The 15,483-nt window shown below is 38.9% G+C and overlaps 1 protein-coding gene across 2 annotated transcripts in view; it reads left to right on the forward strand.

Annotated features, from left to right (window-relative positions):
• sestd1 (SEC14 and spectrin domains 1) overlaps positions 1-15,483 on the forward strand; it is a 136,782-nt gene that overhangs the window by 117,466 nt on the left and 3,833 nt on the right. For both annotated transcript variants that reach the window (XM_048599507.1, XM_048599508.1), the window contains 3 exons: positions 5,877-5,958; positions 6,104-6,226; positions 14,236-14,427. In XM_048599507.1, the coding sequence (XP_048455464.1) occupies positions 5,877-5,958; positions 6,104-6,226; positions 14,236-14,427 (397 nt within the window). The remainder of the gene's footprint in view (positions 1-5,876; positions 5,959-6,103; positions 6,227-14,235; positions 14,428-15,483) is intronic.

Consider the following 15,483-nt stretch of genomic DNA (forward strand, 5'->3'; position numbering starts at 1 on the left):
CCCACCCCTTTCTCCAGCTCAGGACCTGACCTGCCTCTCCCCAGTTTCCTTTGCCACTGCCAGTCCTGCACTCACCCTCCACCAGACCCAATTTCTCCCACCTTCCCTGACCTATCTTAAACATTGTGTCACCTAATCTGGCCACCTTGCACCTAATGTCCTATCCGTCTGGCATCCTATCCCTACCCATTAGCACACTGACCCCAGGCAAACTACCTCCATGTGCTTGGCATCCTACCCACCTGGCACACTAATCCCTACTTACCTGGCACCTGACCCTCCTAGTGCCCTAATATCACACTTAACTTGTGTGCTTCATGTTTGACAGCAGCTGTCAAAGTGGCTTTCTGTGGTTCTGGGTCTTTAAATTTCAGAATGACAGCTGACTGCTGTGAAAGGAGGTGTGATTTGCCTTCCTCAACAGTTCTGCATTCTCAGAATGGAAGTACAGCTCCACATTATTGAAGGAATCTTGACTGGAATCTCCTGCCAGAAATACAGAACTGTCTGCTTTGGTGAACAAGAAGGGGCAGAGTGGCAATCTGCATGAGATTGCTTTTCCTTGGAAAGTCCAGCCCACTATATTTTTCTTCCTAGTAGTTGTTCCTGCAAGTTGTCCCCACGGTGCAAGGCCAAAATCTTTACAAAATGTGCTTTTTTTTATTAGTAATAGTCAGGTTCTGTACTACCAAATGACTGTTTATGTTTTTAGACATGAGAGAGTGAAGATGGAGGACATACTAGGGGAAATGGCGATATTTGGGGAGACTGAAGATCTAACTGCAAACAAGGATATCAAACACTAGTTGAGCAGGTTGACAGCTTCGGAAGTGTTACAGAAGGGTCAAATATCAGGCAGTTGGCTGCTTGAAAGTGCAATTGTAAGTAATGTGGGGACAGAGTTTTCTCTGGATTAGTACTGCAGCAGTTCAAGAAGGCAGCTCACCACAACCTTCTCAAGGGCAATTAAGGATGGGCAATAAATGCTGACCAGCCAGCGACGTCCACATCCCAAAAATGAATAAATATTTTAAAAATTACAAAGGATATGTGTCCAAAATGTGTGTAAGGGAGTAAGGGTAGTGAGAGATGCAAACAGATGTAGCTTTAAAACCTTGAGCTCTGGAATTCCCTCACCTAACAACTGCCTTTCTTCCTGTCTCCTGTTAAGACATTCTGTAATGCATATCTCTTTAGTCAAGCTTTTTGTCACCAGTTATCAGGTTTCGTAATTTGGCCTTTTTTGCAAGAGTACTTCGGTAAAAAGTTGTTGCAATTATAAAGCGTCTTAGTGAGACTGCACCTTAAGTATTCTGTACTGGTCTGCTCTCCTTATCCAGGCAGGATGTACTGCCCATAAAAGGAGTGCAAAAAGCTCATCAAATTGATCTGTAGGATGGTTGGATTATCCTATGAGGAAGGATTAAGAAGGCTGTGCTTTAATTCTCCCAGAGTTTATAAGGATAAGTGGTGCTCTCGTTGAAGCACGCAAAACTCTTAAAGGACTTGCTCGAGTATGTGCAGGGATGATGTTTCACTGGCAAGGGAGTCTAGGTCTTGGGCATACAGTATTAGAATAAGAGTTAAAACATTTAGGACTGGGATAAGTAGAAATTTCTTCATTTAGCAAGTGGTGAATCTTTAGAATTCTGTACCCCAGAGGACTTTGGAGACTCAAACATTGAGTATATTCATGACAATAGATTGTCAAGAAAAATTAGCAATATGGATAGCATGAGAAAATGATGTTGACGTGGAAAAACAGCCATGATCAAATTCAATGGCAGAGCAGGCTCAAGGGGCAAAATAATCTATTCTTGGGAAAATTTCAGATTTCAATTCCAGAATCATTAATTTTTCATGAATTTCATGAATTAAACCAGCATGCATATCAGGACCCCTCAATTGCTATCTCAGCACTCACTCACTTTGCACCCACTTGGATGAACTCACCATCTCTGCTTTGTCTTGCCTTTTAGTGTTTGTTTGCTCATTCAGAACTGGAAGGTTCGTAGATCAGTCAGAGACTGACTGGCCTTTATCAGTCAGGGCTGTTCATCTATTTCATTCAGGAGCAATGCTCTCCTTTTTGCAGCATGTGGTCGTATGAAGTCCATGCAGAGCATCGACTTCTGAAGCCAGAAGTTAACCTGTTGGCAAGCCAATCAACATGCATGGTGCATTCTCACAGCTCAGAAGAAATTTTGGTCAGGCCCGGATTTGTCATAGCAGTCAGGTCGAGGAAATTTGAAGAGGATTATCGAAGGGACAACTGGTGAGGAAGGGAAGTTGGGGAAGTACATTCTGGGACTTTGAGGTGGCATGCCAGGATGCAGATGGGACAATATTTGTGAAGGAGTACAGATAATGGTGCTTTGGCAGACATGGGTTACTGTGGTGGAAGGACATGGTCTCTACAAATCTGGGTTTGGTGGGGCACAGTGCAGCGCAATGGTTGGCAAGACTAGGTTTAGGCTCAGAGCTCGGGGGATAACGTTGGAAGATGAATGAAAGAGGTATGTGAGAACGTGTGCAGCTTGTGTACTGATGGGCTCGATGAGGGCCCAAGGAAGAAAGGAACATGGAGGTTTGAATGGGCCGATCAGTTGAGGTTGCAACTCACTGTGCCAAGTACAACCTGCATGGCCTTACATGCTCATGCAAATCATAAATCCACAATAGAATTAGAAAATGGCTATGACCACATAAAGACTGGGCAGAATAAGTGTTTTATTTCTGTCTGAGCATACTGGCTTTACTTGCGAGTGAAATGAACCCTTCAAGAGCTAATTGGGTTAACCAGCACTTGCACTGCAGAGGTTGAAATCATTTGTAATCGTAGTACCCTGTATGTGAGATGCATGTTGTGGGATACAAATCCTGGTCACAAGCAATTTTGACCGTGTCATTGGTCATTACAGATTGATCATAGTTATTTCTATGAGGCAGAAATTATCATAGGCAAGCTTAAAAGTGCACTTCTGGGGCACCATTCATAAAGGCAGTCCAAGATCCCATGGGCTGCAAAAGGGCATGGAGCTGCTTTCCTTTAACTTTGAACTGTAAGTATTCACCAACGTGCAGTTATATGCAGTGCTGTATTTCTTGGATAATGTGAAAGTTGAAGGAGGGGAAGTAAGGTATCAGTAATCATACAACACTTACAAACTCCTACTGTATTTTCAAAATGTCAGATGTCCATGTGGAAGCATTCCATGGCCCTCCTTAGAATCGTAGAGTCACACAGCTTAGAAGCAGGCCCTTCAGCCCACCATTTTATGCCAACCAACAAACACAAAACTATACTAACCCCATTTACCTGCACTTGGTCCTACTATGCCCTGCATTTTAAATGCTTGTCCTGGAGGTTCTTAAAAATTGCAAGAGTACCTGCATCCACCACCCTGTCAGGTAGCAGATTTCATGTTTCTGCCAGCCTCTGGATGAATAACGTTTTCCTTAGAACCCATCCAAACCACTTACTCCTCACCTTAAACATATACCGTCTGGTTTAGACACATCTGCCATGGGGAAAACAACTCTCATGAACCACCTTATCTGTGCCTCTCAAATTTTGTATACCTCAATCAGTTCCCCATTCAGCCTCCCCTGATCCAGCGAAAACAGACCCAACCTGTCCGGTCTGTTCTCATAACTGAGACTTACATCCTAGGCATCAACCTCATGAATCTTCCTTGCACCTTCTCCAGTGCAATCACATCCTTCTGTTAATGTGGTGACCAGAACTACGCACAGTATTTCATATGTGGCCTAACCAATGCTCTATAAAGTTGCAACAAGTCTCACCAGAATCCTCCATGATCTCTCTAGAAATATGGGTGATAAATGTGTTAGACAAAGTTCAGCATAAAAACAGTGCAGCCCATTCTTCAACCAGAGCCATCATGGTGCATAAGAAAGGTCTGCTGACAATGATGTTCTTATGCTTCGATTGATTGAGGGGCCAGGGTCCCTGCCATACAATCCAAACAGGGTATGCTCTATAATCCTAACCTGATGTGTTTGGCACAACTGGATCAGGCAAAAGGGGATTTGTTGGACACTTAAGAGCAGGGAGAGAAAGAGCAGTCTTCTGAGGAGGAAAGTAAGGATATTGAGTAGGAAGACTATCACCTTCTGTGTTATAGGGTGGTGCAGCGCAGGTGCAATAAAACAGACAAGATGTAACTGATACCCAGGTTGAATAGATTTGAGCTGAATGCAGTGACCACTCATTGACTGTAAATTTGTTGTTGATCAAAAGGTGAGCAGCTCCCAAAAGTAAATGCAGCTTTTGTTTAGTTTTATTCTTTGCTTTCTAAAAGTGAATATTCTCAATCATTTGAAGGATTTTTAGTATATGATGCTCCCACATTGAACAATGAGAAGATATTAGGCTACACTGTGCACTAGAGAAAGAATAGCACTTGATTATACAGCCTGCTGAGCTGAGATGAGATGATGCCAAGGACTGTGGGTAACATGAATATCTCCGTTCTTATAGCTGCAGTTAAAATGACAGGTAATGTATCTGTGGTGAAGCGTCAGGCCATGCCACCTGTGTCCCTACAAAAGTCTTTCCTTTTTGTTCTCCTCCACTTCTTGCTTTGTGAGGACCAGCTCCTGGTTGGCAGCATTTGATCTGGGCACAGTTAAGCTTTAAAGTGGTGCTGTTGCCAGTAATCCTGGGAGGTCCCAGTAATGTTGAGTGCTTCTGCCATTGTTGAGCAGAAGATAGCATGAGCAGGGTGCTCTAGAGGTGTGGTGTATAGCTAATGAGGAGAGCTGTGGAGAATAGCTTGAGAAAACCCGCTGGGGTGCATGGAGATGAACCCTCTATGAAGCTCCCCGAAATTAACATGTAGCTGATATCTGGTAGAATTCGGTCCAAAATGCCAGCAGTATATACTGCCAGCAAAACTCACTTCATCTACTTGACAAGTGTGCTTTAGATAGCACCTTCCATAGCAATGACCTCTACTACTTAAAATGTCAAAGACAACACATACATGGGAGCAAGTTAACCTCAAAGTCACACGTCATCCTGAATTGAAGCTATATCATCATTCCTTCACAATCACTGGGTCAAAATTTCGGAACTCTCTTCCTAACAAAACCTTGGCTGCCCCTCCACCACATGGACTGTAGTGGTTCAAGAAGGCAGCTTAGCACCACCTTTTCAAGACCAATGGGAATGGGGTACATATGCTGGTCTAACCAACAGCAGCTACATTTCTAAATAAATGAAACAAAATTGAGATTTAGATCAACCACGATTCATAGAAAGCAATGTATTTGGTCGAAGAACTGTATGACCTACACCTGTTCCTATATGTTGTGAGGAATCGCTCAGTGCAGAGACTAAAGATGAATGAAGGAAGGATATCGCTTAGGAGCTTGTTGGGTGTTGATAGACATATTGCGCTGCTAAACTAATTTCTGAAATGAAGAGTAAGTGATTGGATTAAATGATTTCATTAATAATACCAAGCTTAAAGTCAGTAGTGGTGTAATTAAATTTCCTAAAAAATATTTTGTATTCTTTAATTAATTGCTGAATTAGTTATGTATTCAGGATACCACATAAACATTCCTTGCAACCGACTTATAATAGTTAATTTAAGGTTTTATAATGGTGTAGCCTTTTTCAAATCCAAGTTATTAATTATTTCATATAGTCTAAATTGCTGGGTATTTGTTGTGCTCCCAACATAGAATTTCTTCAGTGAGGTTTATGTATAAGAACTGATTTTTTTGAGAAGTTTATGTTAACTCCACAATTGGAGTTTACTGATTCGACTTTGAAAAGGAGACAAAGTATTCATTAAGTAATCATAGACCCTTACCTTTTCTTTATGTGCTTCTGGGTTTTGCAGATGTGAAGATATGGTGGATGTCCGGAGACTGAAAATGCTTCAGATGGTGCAGCTATTTAAATGTGAAGAAGATGCAGCACAGGTAAATCATTGAACTGTTTAAACACAGAATTTAAAATAACAAAGTGGCATGTTCCTGCAAACTTAGAGGATTTCAAACTTGAATTTGGAATGTGATGCACTTATATTTCAATTAAAAGTGTTTTTTCTTCCTTCATATATAAAAGGCAGTTGAATGGCTAAATGAACTATTGGATGCCCTCCTGAAAACTCATATCAGACTAGGAGATGATGCACAGGAAGCCAAAGTACTCCTGGAAAAGCACCGTAAATTTATTGATGTTGCCCAGGTATGTTGATGTAGTTAATGCTATAGCTACTATATATTTACCAAGGAAGCAAATTATAGGTAGTTGACTGTGGCGCAGTTTGAGCTAATTAACTATTGCTATCCACAAAAACAGTTTTCACTAATACAGGGCCATTATCATACAAAAATCTGCAAGGCACTTGAGGAAGTTGAAAGAAAAATCGGACAATGAGTCAAAGGAAAAGTTCGAAGGGTTGACTGAGATGTTGCTTGTAAAGATGGATTTTGAAAATTTCCCTTCCCCAGCGTTTTTCTAACTCTTTCTTGTTATCAAATAAATATGTTTCAGTGTCTGGACATCTTGTTCTGGAGGTCCTTAACTAAACATCACTTTCTCTGTATCTCCTTCTTTAAACCTTCCTTAAGCATAACTTCTCTGACCAACATTGCTTTCATACCTCAGAAACCTTTTTTTCCCTTTGAATTCAGGAAGTACCTTGAAATGTTTTTCTACAGGAAAGCCACTGTATATGTCCTTATTATTGTTATTTCTGTTGCTTAGAATTTTTTTGTTGTTCAGCTATTCAAGTGACTACAAGTGGAATATTGTTCTTTGTATAGTTAATGTGTTATGTTGCATAACTGCACTGTTTACAATTGTATACCAAGAATAATCTTGGAATACTTAATCATTCACTGTCTATCAAACTACTTACTCTTTGTCTACTATCTATGACATTGTGGCCGAGATTTGATTCTACAGCACCTAAGTATAGGGACTGACACGCTCAGTAGCAATTAACACTGTCCCCATCAATGAGAGAGCTCACTGAATCAAGCTCCAATCAGCTAGTTGACTGGTGAGCTACTTGGTGAATCACTCACTTTGAAGCTGAAGTCCCACCTTGCCAGAAGCCATCAGCCAATTAGAGAGGAACAGCTGCTGGATCCTCGAGATCATCACTAGAAGCCTAGTTTCATAGGATTTAGTGGCGAGAGGGTGGGTTAAAGGATAGGTCAGTAGAGATGCAGTGCAAACAGTTAGGTGAATATTTTGGAATACTTCTTCCTCATTGGAATATATCTAAGGGGAAGACCCACCTTCTGTGGTCAATTAAAAAGGTTAAAGATTATACCTGACTTGGTGTACAATTGTGCAAAGTTCAGTGGCACGTCAGAACGTTGGACAGTGTATAAAACAAAATGAAAGAATGACTAAAATGTTTAATAATTAGCGAAAAATTAGAATATGAAAGGCAACTGGAAATATAAAAATGTTACAAGTTTCGATTGATATTTTAACAAAAAACAAAAGAGTGAACAAAGCGAACGTTGGTCCTTTAGGAAGAAAGCCTGGGGAATGAGTAATGGAAAATAAGGAATGGCTGATAAATTAAACAAATCTTTTGTTCCTAATCTTTTCATGGTCTATAGGCATCAGTGGCAAGGACAGCATTGGTTGTCTGCACTGGCCTTGAACTGTGTGGCTTGCTAGGCCATCTTAGAGGGCAGTCAAGTGTCACTCACATTACTGTTGCTCTGGAGTCACAAGTAGGCCAGACCAGATAAAGCTTTCCTTCCCTACAGTGGATGTATGAACCAGATGGTTTTTACAAAAATCAACGATCATTTCATGGCACCATCTCTGAGACTAGCTTTTAATTCCAGATATATTAACTGAATTGCAATGCGACCAGCCATATGATAAGATTTGAACACCTGTCCCCAGAGCATTAGCCTAAACCTCAGGATTACTAGACAGTGACAGGAATTTTGCATCAATCTTCAAATTAGAGAATTAAAGTAACAATCCAGAAATAGCTGTAAATCAGAAAATGGAAGGGAGGAGGAACTCTAGAAAATCACAATCATTAGGGAAGTGGTACTGAACAAATTGCTTGGGCCATGGGCTGACACCTCCTGGGTTTTGATGGACTTCATCTTAGAAGTATCAAGTCAAATATTTGATCTGTTGATTTGTAATTTTCTAACATTTCCCAGATTCTGGGAAGGTTACAAGAAATTTGAAAATAGCAAATGTAACTCCTGTATTCAAGATGGGAGGGAGACAGAAAACAGAAAACTACAAACTTAATATCTGTCCTGGGAAGATGTTAGAGGCTATTATTAAAGACATTATAGCAGGTACTTAGAAGTTTAAATAATCAGGTGGAATCAACATGGTTTTGTGAAATGGAAATCATGTTTAGCCAATTTATTGGAATTCTTTGAAGATGTAACTTGTGCAATGGGTAAAGGAGAACTGGTGGATGTTCCGTACTTAGTCTTCCAGAAGACATTTAATAAGGTGCCATATCAAATAATCAAAGATTATTGCATAATATGAAAGCCTATAGTATTAGAAATAACATATTGACATAGATATAAATAAAATTGGCTAGCTAACAGGAAATAGAGTAAACATAAGGAGGTAATTATCTAATTGGCAAGATGTAACAAGTGTAAGGATTATCACTGGGATTTCAGCTGTTGCATTTAATATAAATGGCATTGGATGAAGGAACAGATGGGTCTGGCTGCTAAATTAGCTGATGACACAAAGATAGGTAGGAATATAATTTTGGGAAGAGGACATAAGGAGACTACGATGGGATTTAGATAGGGCACGTGGTAAATATCTGACAAATGGAGTATAATATGGGAATGTGTGAAATTATCAATTTTGACAGGAAGAATCTAAAATGAAGTATATTATCTAAATAATGAGAGAGTTCAGGAGCTCCAAAAACCAGACGGACCTAGCTGTTGTTATGATCCCAGCTTGTGGTAACACTGGACAAGTCAGATCACAGTCTAAAACCTGGCTTGATAGTCTGTAACTTTTATTTTTCATTTTTGTTTGTCATGGCATTCAGTCACTGAACATATGCAAGGCTGCCGTTTTACTTTAACAAAAGAACATAAAAGTTTATTGCATGAAAGAAGGCCACAAACAGCATTATACCATATATAAATATCAAAAAATAAACTTTTACCCCAGTAATATTGTTACAGTCATTCAAACATTGAAGAATCATCCCATGTCCATACTAAAGCTTCTTACTCAGTTGTCAGGCGAGAATCCATTCCCTTTGGGCAACATTTTGCACCTTCACTCAATATTGTTTTCTTTAACCAATGTCTTTGCCCAGGATCCTTATAAGAAGCTGCTAACTCAGCTCACATATTACTCATATTTTTAGTAACCTTGTAGGATGTCTTCCTCTCTGGCACTTCCACTGCCTTGTACTTCGAGCTTTCTTCTCACTAACTTCTAAGCACCTCAGGGATTCTGCCCGGACTTGACTCCTTTAGACTGTTAATAGGAACATATAAACATCTGTACTGTTCGGTCTCTTCCTCTGAGTGAATCTGATTTTGGCCTGTTTGTCTCACTCTCGCTAAATCTCTGTCTCCATCTCACTAAATAGCTCTCTCTGTGCTGGTGGTAACAGGCAAGTCAAGAAAAACCTTAGCAATTATCTCCCCAGCTGGCTTGCTGGTCATATAATTTTTTGTAAAGCTCATACATGGTACATTTTAATGTATTACAACGAGAATTGAATATGAAAGTAGGGAGGTAATGCGTCAACTATGCCAGGCATTGGTAGGCGAACATCTGGATTACTGTTCATAGCATAGGTCTCCTTATTTAAGGAAGAAGGTAAATGTATTGGAGGCAATTCAGAGAAAGTTTGCCAGATTAATACCTGGAACGGATGAGTTGTCTTCAGAGGAAATGTTGAATAGATTTGACTTGTATCTGTTGGAGTTTAGAAGAGTAAGAGGTGACTTGATTGAAATGAATAGGATCCTGAGGAGTATCAACAAAGACACGTGAAAAGGTTGTTTCCACTTGTGGGAGAATCCAGAATTGGGGTCACCCTTTTTAAAAAAAAGATGTCACCCATTTTTTTCACGTATGGTTGTGTGTCTTTGAACTCTCTTCCTCAAAAGAAACAAATAAAGCCTTTTAATATTTTTAACACAGGGATAGGTAGTTTCTTGACAAGCAAGGGGGTGAAATGTTATCGTGGGTAGGCAAGAAAGTTGAAATACCAGATCAACCATGATTTTGTTGAATGGCAGAACAGGCTGGAGGGGCCAAGTGCTTGCTCCTCCTGCAAATCGAATGTTTAAGTACATGTGCTCATAGCCTTTCTTTCTGGTTCGCTGATCGAAAAGCCAGAGGGTCTGAAGCAAGACAAGGGGTGACTCCCAGCTTCACTGCTGTAACCACCGCCCCCTCCCTCCCCTCCAGATCGAGGTAAATTGAGCCAACCTACCTCCTCACCCACCCCATTCCAAAACACAGCAGGCAAGTTGCAATGGTGTAGGAAACAGATCACTTCTCTTGCCTGTCAGGAAAGCAAGTAACTAGTTTAGTGGCGCATTGAGGCTCTGATGTGGTTGTCAATTGACTATTTAAGGGCCCTAATTGCTGATGAGCTGAGAAGGTCCCTAATGGGCCTTCTCACTCAACACCTCATAGCTGAGATGACAAGAATGAGTCAAATATCTCTCCATAGTCAATGTGCCCGATCATTTGCCCTTCTGCTCAATTCTAGGGAGGGAAAATTGTAGCCATGGCATGATTTCTGTTATATTCTCCCACAGGAAACTTGTAGTTGTTCCCATTTTTACAACTGTAGGGGGCAGTATTATAATATCGAGTGAAGTAATAATGCTAAAATACATTTGCTTCATTTGTTGCACTGTTTAACCATGGATATAATTAGGGCATATTGGCCTGTCAATTCCATGCCAGTTCACTGCAAGAGGAACTTGCGTAGTTCCATTTGCCCTACGTTGTCCCTGGAGTCCTGATTTTTGTTTTGTCCCTCCAGATTATTATTTAAATCTGTTTGGAAAGCCATGATTGAATTTGCCTCCACTATATTATCAGACATTGAAATCCAAATCCTTACCACTTGTTGTGTAGAAATAAGTAACTTCTCATGTTGCTGTTACTTCCTTTGCCAAGCGCCTTATAAATCAGTTTCCTCTGGTTCTCAATCTATGGGAAGAGATTTTCCATATCAACTCTGTCCAGACCTCTCATGATTTTGAACACCTCTATTCTTTATCAAGAAGAACTATCCCAACTTCTTTGCTCTCCCCATGTAACTGAAGTTTCTCACACCACAGAACTATTCTCAGAATCTCTGTTCACCCTCTTTGATATTTTCATATCTGAAGCGTGATGCCCAGAACTGGACACAGTAATCCAGGTGAAGCTGATTTAGTGTTTTTATACAGTTTTATCGTAGCTTCCTTACTTTTCTACTCCATGACCCTATTTACATAACCCAAGACCTGTATGCTGTATTAACCAGGCTCTCAACCTGCTTTTCTCCCTTTTTAATGATTTGTGCCTCTAATCCCTCTGTGCTTGCACCAACATCAGAATTATTTTCTTTACTTTATATTGCGTCTCTGTGCGCTTGCTACCACAATAAACTACGTCACATGTCTGTGCATTTAATCTAATCTGCTACTTGTTCGTACATTCCACCAGTATGCCTATGTCCTTTTCAACTTAAACATTATTCTCCTCACAGTTCATAAATATAAGAACAAATACTAACAGGCCCAAAGTGTGGAGGTAAAGAAAACATTTACGTATACATAGATGAGCAATATTCCAAATGTTTTCTTCTTTTAAAAAAAGGCCATTTCTGGAATATGTGCATTGCTGGCAAGATTTGGATTTATCATCCTTCCCTATTTTCCCAGACAAGGCAGCTGTAAGTTAACTTATGCAACTGAATGACTTGCAAAGAGTCAACTAAACAGGTGTGACATTGGAGTAAGAACCAAAAGAACTGCGGATTCTGTGAATCAGGAACAAAAACAAAGTTGCTGGAAAAGCTCAGCAGGTCTGGCAGCATCTGTGAAGAAAAAAAACAAGGTTAACGTTTCGGGTCCGGTGACCGTTCCTCAGAAAATTAGAGTCATATATTGGCCCAACCATGGGACAATGACAAGTTTCATTTCTGAAGTGATATTAATCAACCAGTCACGTTTTACTTGCACTGATGTCAGTTCTTTATTTGCAGCTTTTTTTTTAAGAAGTGAATTCAAACTGTCAAACTGCCATTCGGATTTTAATTAGTCCCTTAGATTATTAGTTTCAGGCCTCTAAATTCACGTTCCTTAACATGATCAATATATAACTGTCTTCCATAACTATTGGCGGTTGTAAACTGTAGATGCTTAGACCACCTGAACCAAAATAACAAGAAATTTGGTCACACCACCCATTTTTCAGATTAGAAATGAACATTTAAGGTTCCAATATGGCAGGTAGTGTGCAGTGGAATTACATCTAGGGCAGTCAGGCTAATAAAAATATTTTACCCTCGTTATCCAATATTGCATCCTATAAAACTTGCTCTTCTGGAGCAGTGTATTTCCAGATATCTGCATGAAATTTCTTGAATTTTGCTGAGTTTTGTTTTCCAAGTGCCACTTCTGCTTTGATCGTGGGCAATGTTTCTTCATCACAATTGTAGTGAGTTTAAAACAAAATATTGGAAGACCAGTATGCAATAAAGGAGAACATGTTAAATGTTCAGACATAGACCCTTCATCAGAACCAAAAACTCGAAGACATTTTTGTAAAACTGAACAAGATGAAGAGGCCATATGGAGAATATTAACAAATTTTTAAAAAATATTAGGAATACTTGGCAGTCATTTCGCATCTGCTGAAAACTGGTAAGTTAATATTTCAGATGTAACCTTTGTCAGAACAGGGTGAAAATTGAGAGTTGGAAATCCTTTAGAGGACTGCTAATTTAATAGCCTACAGATTTTTTTTAAAAGACTGGTGAAAATTTACAGATGCTATATGAAAATTAATCCCACCAGGTAGTGAAATAACAGTAAAACAACAAAAGTGTGTGGAAATGGCTCAGTAGATTGTGTAATGGCATGGAAAGGAACAAAAATAAAGCTTCAAAATACTAGCTGCATCAAAGAATCCATCTGAGCTTGCAAATAAGTGTGAAAGTCGATACTTCCGAGAAACAATACCTTCAACAATGCAACTCTTCCTCAGTACTGCATTAAAGCCTCATTATTATTGTCAAATTGTTTTGTTATATAATGGTCAGTTAATTTTAAACGTGTGTTACGTTAATTTTTTTTTGCATGAATGGATAATGTGGTATTTAACCTGAAACAAGGCCTTCGTGTTATCTTCCAAGATAAAGCACAGCTATGGTTTTGTGCAGCATAATGGGAACATTGATCTCAACTTAAATGATATGCTGCAATCCTAGGAGGGAGTGTGGTTTCCTCAACATTTTGAGTTGAGAGATGAAAATGCTTCTGTTGTGCCAAAGCTGACAAAGTTACTGAATTTTATGTTGAACTTAATGAAACATGAAATATGAAAACAGAATAATGGGAGCAAGAGCCAGGATGGCTAGTCATGAAGAACCAGGTTTTTGTTGTGAACAAAATTGTAAACATCAACAAAGCAAAATGCAAATAACATTTATCCATAATGTGAGCAGCAAGTACAGTATACTAGACTGGAAGAAAAATGAAAATTGTTATCTCATAGAAGAATATTTTGGACTTTGGGAAGAGGGAAATCGGCAAGTTTTATGACATCAGAAAGTGCTAAAAGGTCTGTGAACAGAGCCATATTTAAAAATTTATTTACATACTTCCAAAGACTTTAACACTAATATTAACCTTAGCTGCCAATTTATCATTCATGTTAAAGTCCTCATCCTGGCTAAACACAGGTGTATGGTGGCACACTGTACAAAATTATAGGAAGCAGAAGATTGCTTCTTGATAGTTGAACATGTGAACTATCCAATGACTTAAAATATCCTGCATTTCTTAATCAATTTGTCTGTTTAGAGAAGATTAAGGTATTTTTAATGATGTATTATTATCCAAAAAATCATTAATTCAGTTTTGCTGATATTTTAAATTTTATCTGAAATGAAATAGATTGCTATCAATAGGATGCAAAATATGCTCCAAGTAACATCTTTTCTTTTTAATCTCATCTAATGATCTACCTAGAGCACCTACGATTATGGAAGACAGTTGCTGCAGGCCACAGTGGTGCTGTGTCAGTCTCTACGGTGCACCACAAGATCATCAGGCGAGACACTACCAAGACTGAACAGAGTCTGGAAACAGTTTACTGTGACATCAGAAGAACGGATTCACAGACTGAACTTAGCTTGTGCATTTAACTTGGCTGCTGAAAAGGTTTGTGTTTTATTTTGTTTTTGGCCTAGAAATATTTAGATACACAGTAGCACCTAAGAAGTACTTTTCTTCACTGCCCTCCTGAATGTAGTGACTCATTTACATTTCATGTATAGGCTTAGCTAATGAGTAAATTTACATGGCATGATCAAGTAATCAAGCATGATTCTGTCAATATCTGACATTTCTCTCTACACATTTTACAATGAAGGTGTCTGGGTGCCAACAAGGAATAGGAAGCCTAGATGATTTTTCTTTTACCTTTCTGACCTGAGGACCTGAGGTCAGTTTTCGTGTCTGACTTGCATCAAGGTTAACTCCATATGGATCTGAACTTGTAATAGGAAGTTTGTTGATGTGAGTCAAGATCATACCCCACACAAAAATTGCCTACACAGCTATTGCAAAAACACTTTGTCCACATGTTTCTGTTCTGTGAAAGAGAAGCTTAAGTCTAATAGGAACTACTAGGAACTGGAAGCACTTGCTTCTGAATAAATATCTGCTAACCATTTTCTAAGGTTATGATTAAATAATTCTAGATTTGATCATTTTGTAGAAACTAAAACAAATGAATGTTGTAGCATAGCATGTTCACTCCATTACATTGGTATGAATTGAATTAATCTTTTTAGGGATTGCTCATGGCTCATTTTTGCATTTAGTAGCCTTCTCCATTGAGTAGTCACTAGAAGAGTCTCCTCATTCTGCAGAATGGGAAGAAGAAAAGTGTACTTCTAATTGATGTATAATTAGAATTATTTTGTTAATTCATTGTTCAGAAGATGTAGCTTTCTAATATTAATTATTTATGCTAAAAGGTTTATTTTTCAGATTAAAATGTTATCCAAAATGTTTATATTTCTTCATGAAATCTAATGACGAGAATACGGTTACACTTTTACATCAAGAAACTTTTCATTTTACAGAATGCATGATTTTTATCCACTTCCCAATTATTAGCTAGTAAAATTTTCTCTGCTTAGTTTTAATGCACTTTTGGCAAATTATGTGTGGTCATGACTTCCCATGCACATATCTGTGATAAATATGTTT

This window comes from Rhincodon typus, chromosome 7 (assembly GCF_021869965.1).
Source record: "Rhincodon typus isolate 14 chromosome 7, sRhiTyp1.1, whole genome shotgun sequence".
Lineage (NCBI taxonomy): Eukaryota > Metazoa > Chordata > Chondrichthyes > Orectolobiformes > Rhincodontidae > Rhincodon > Rhincodon typus.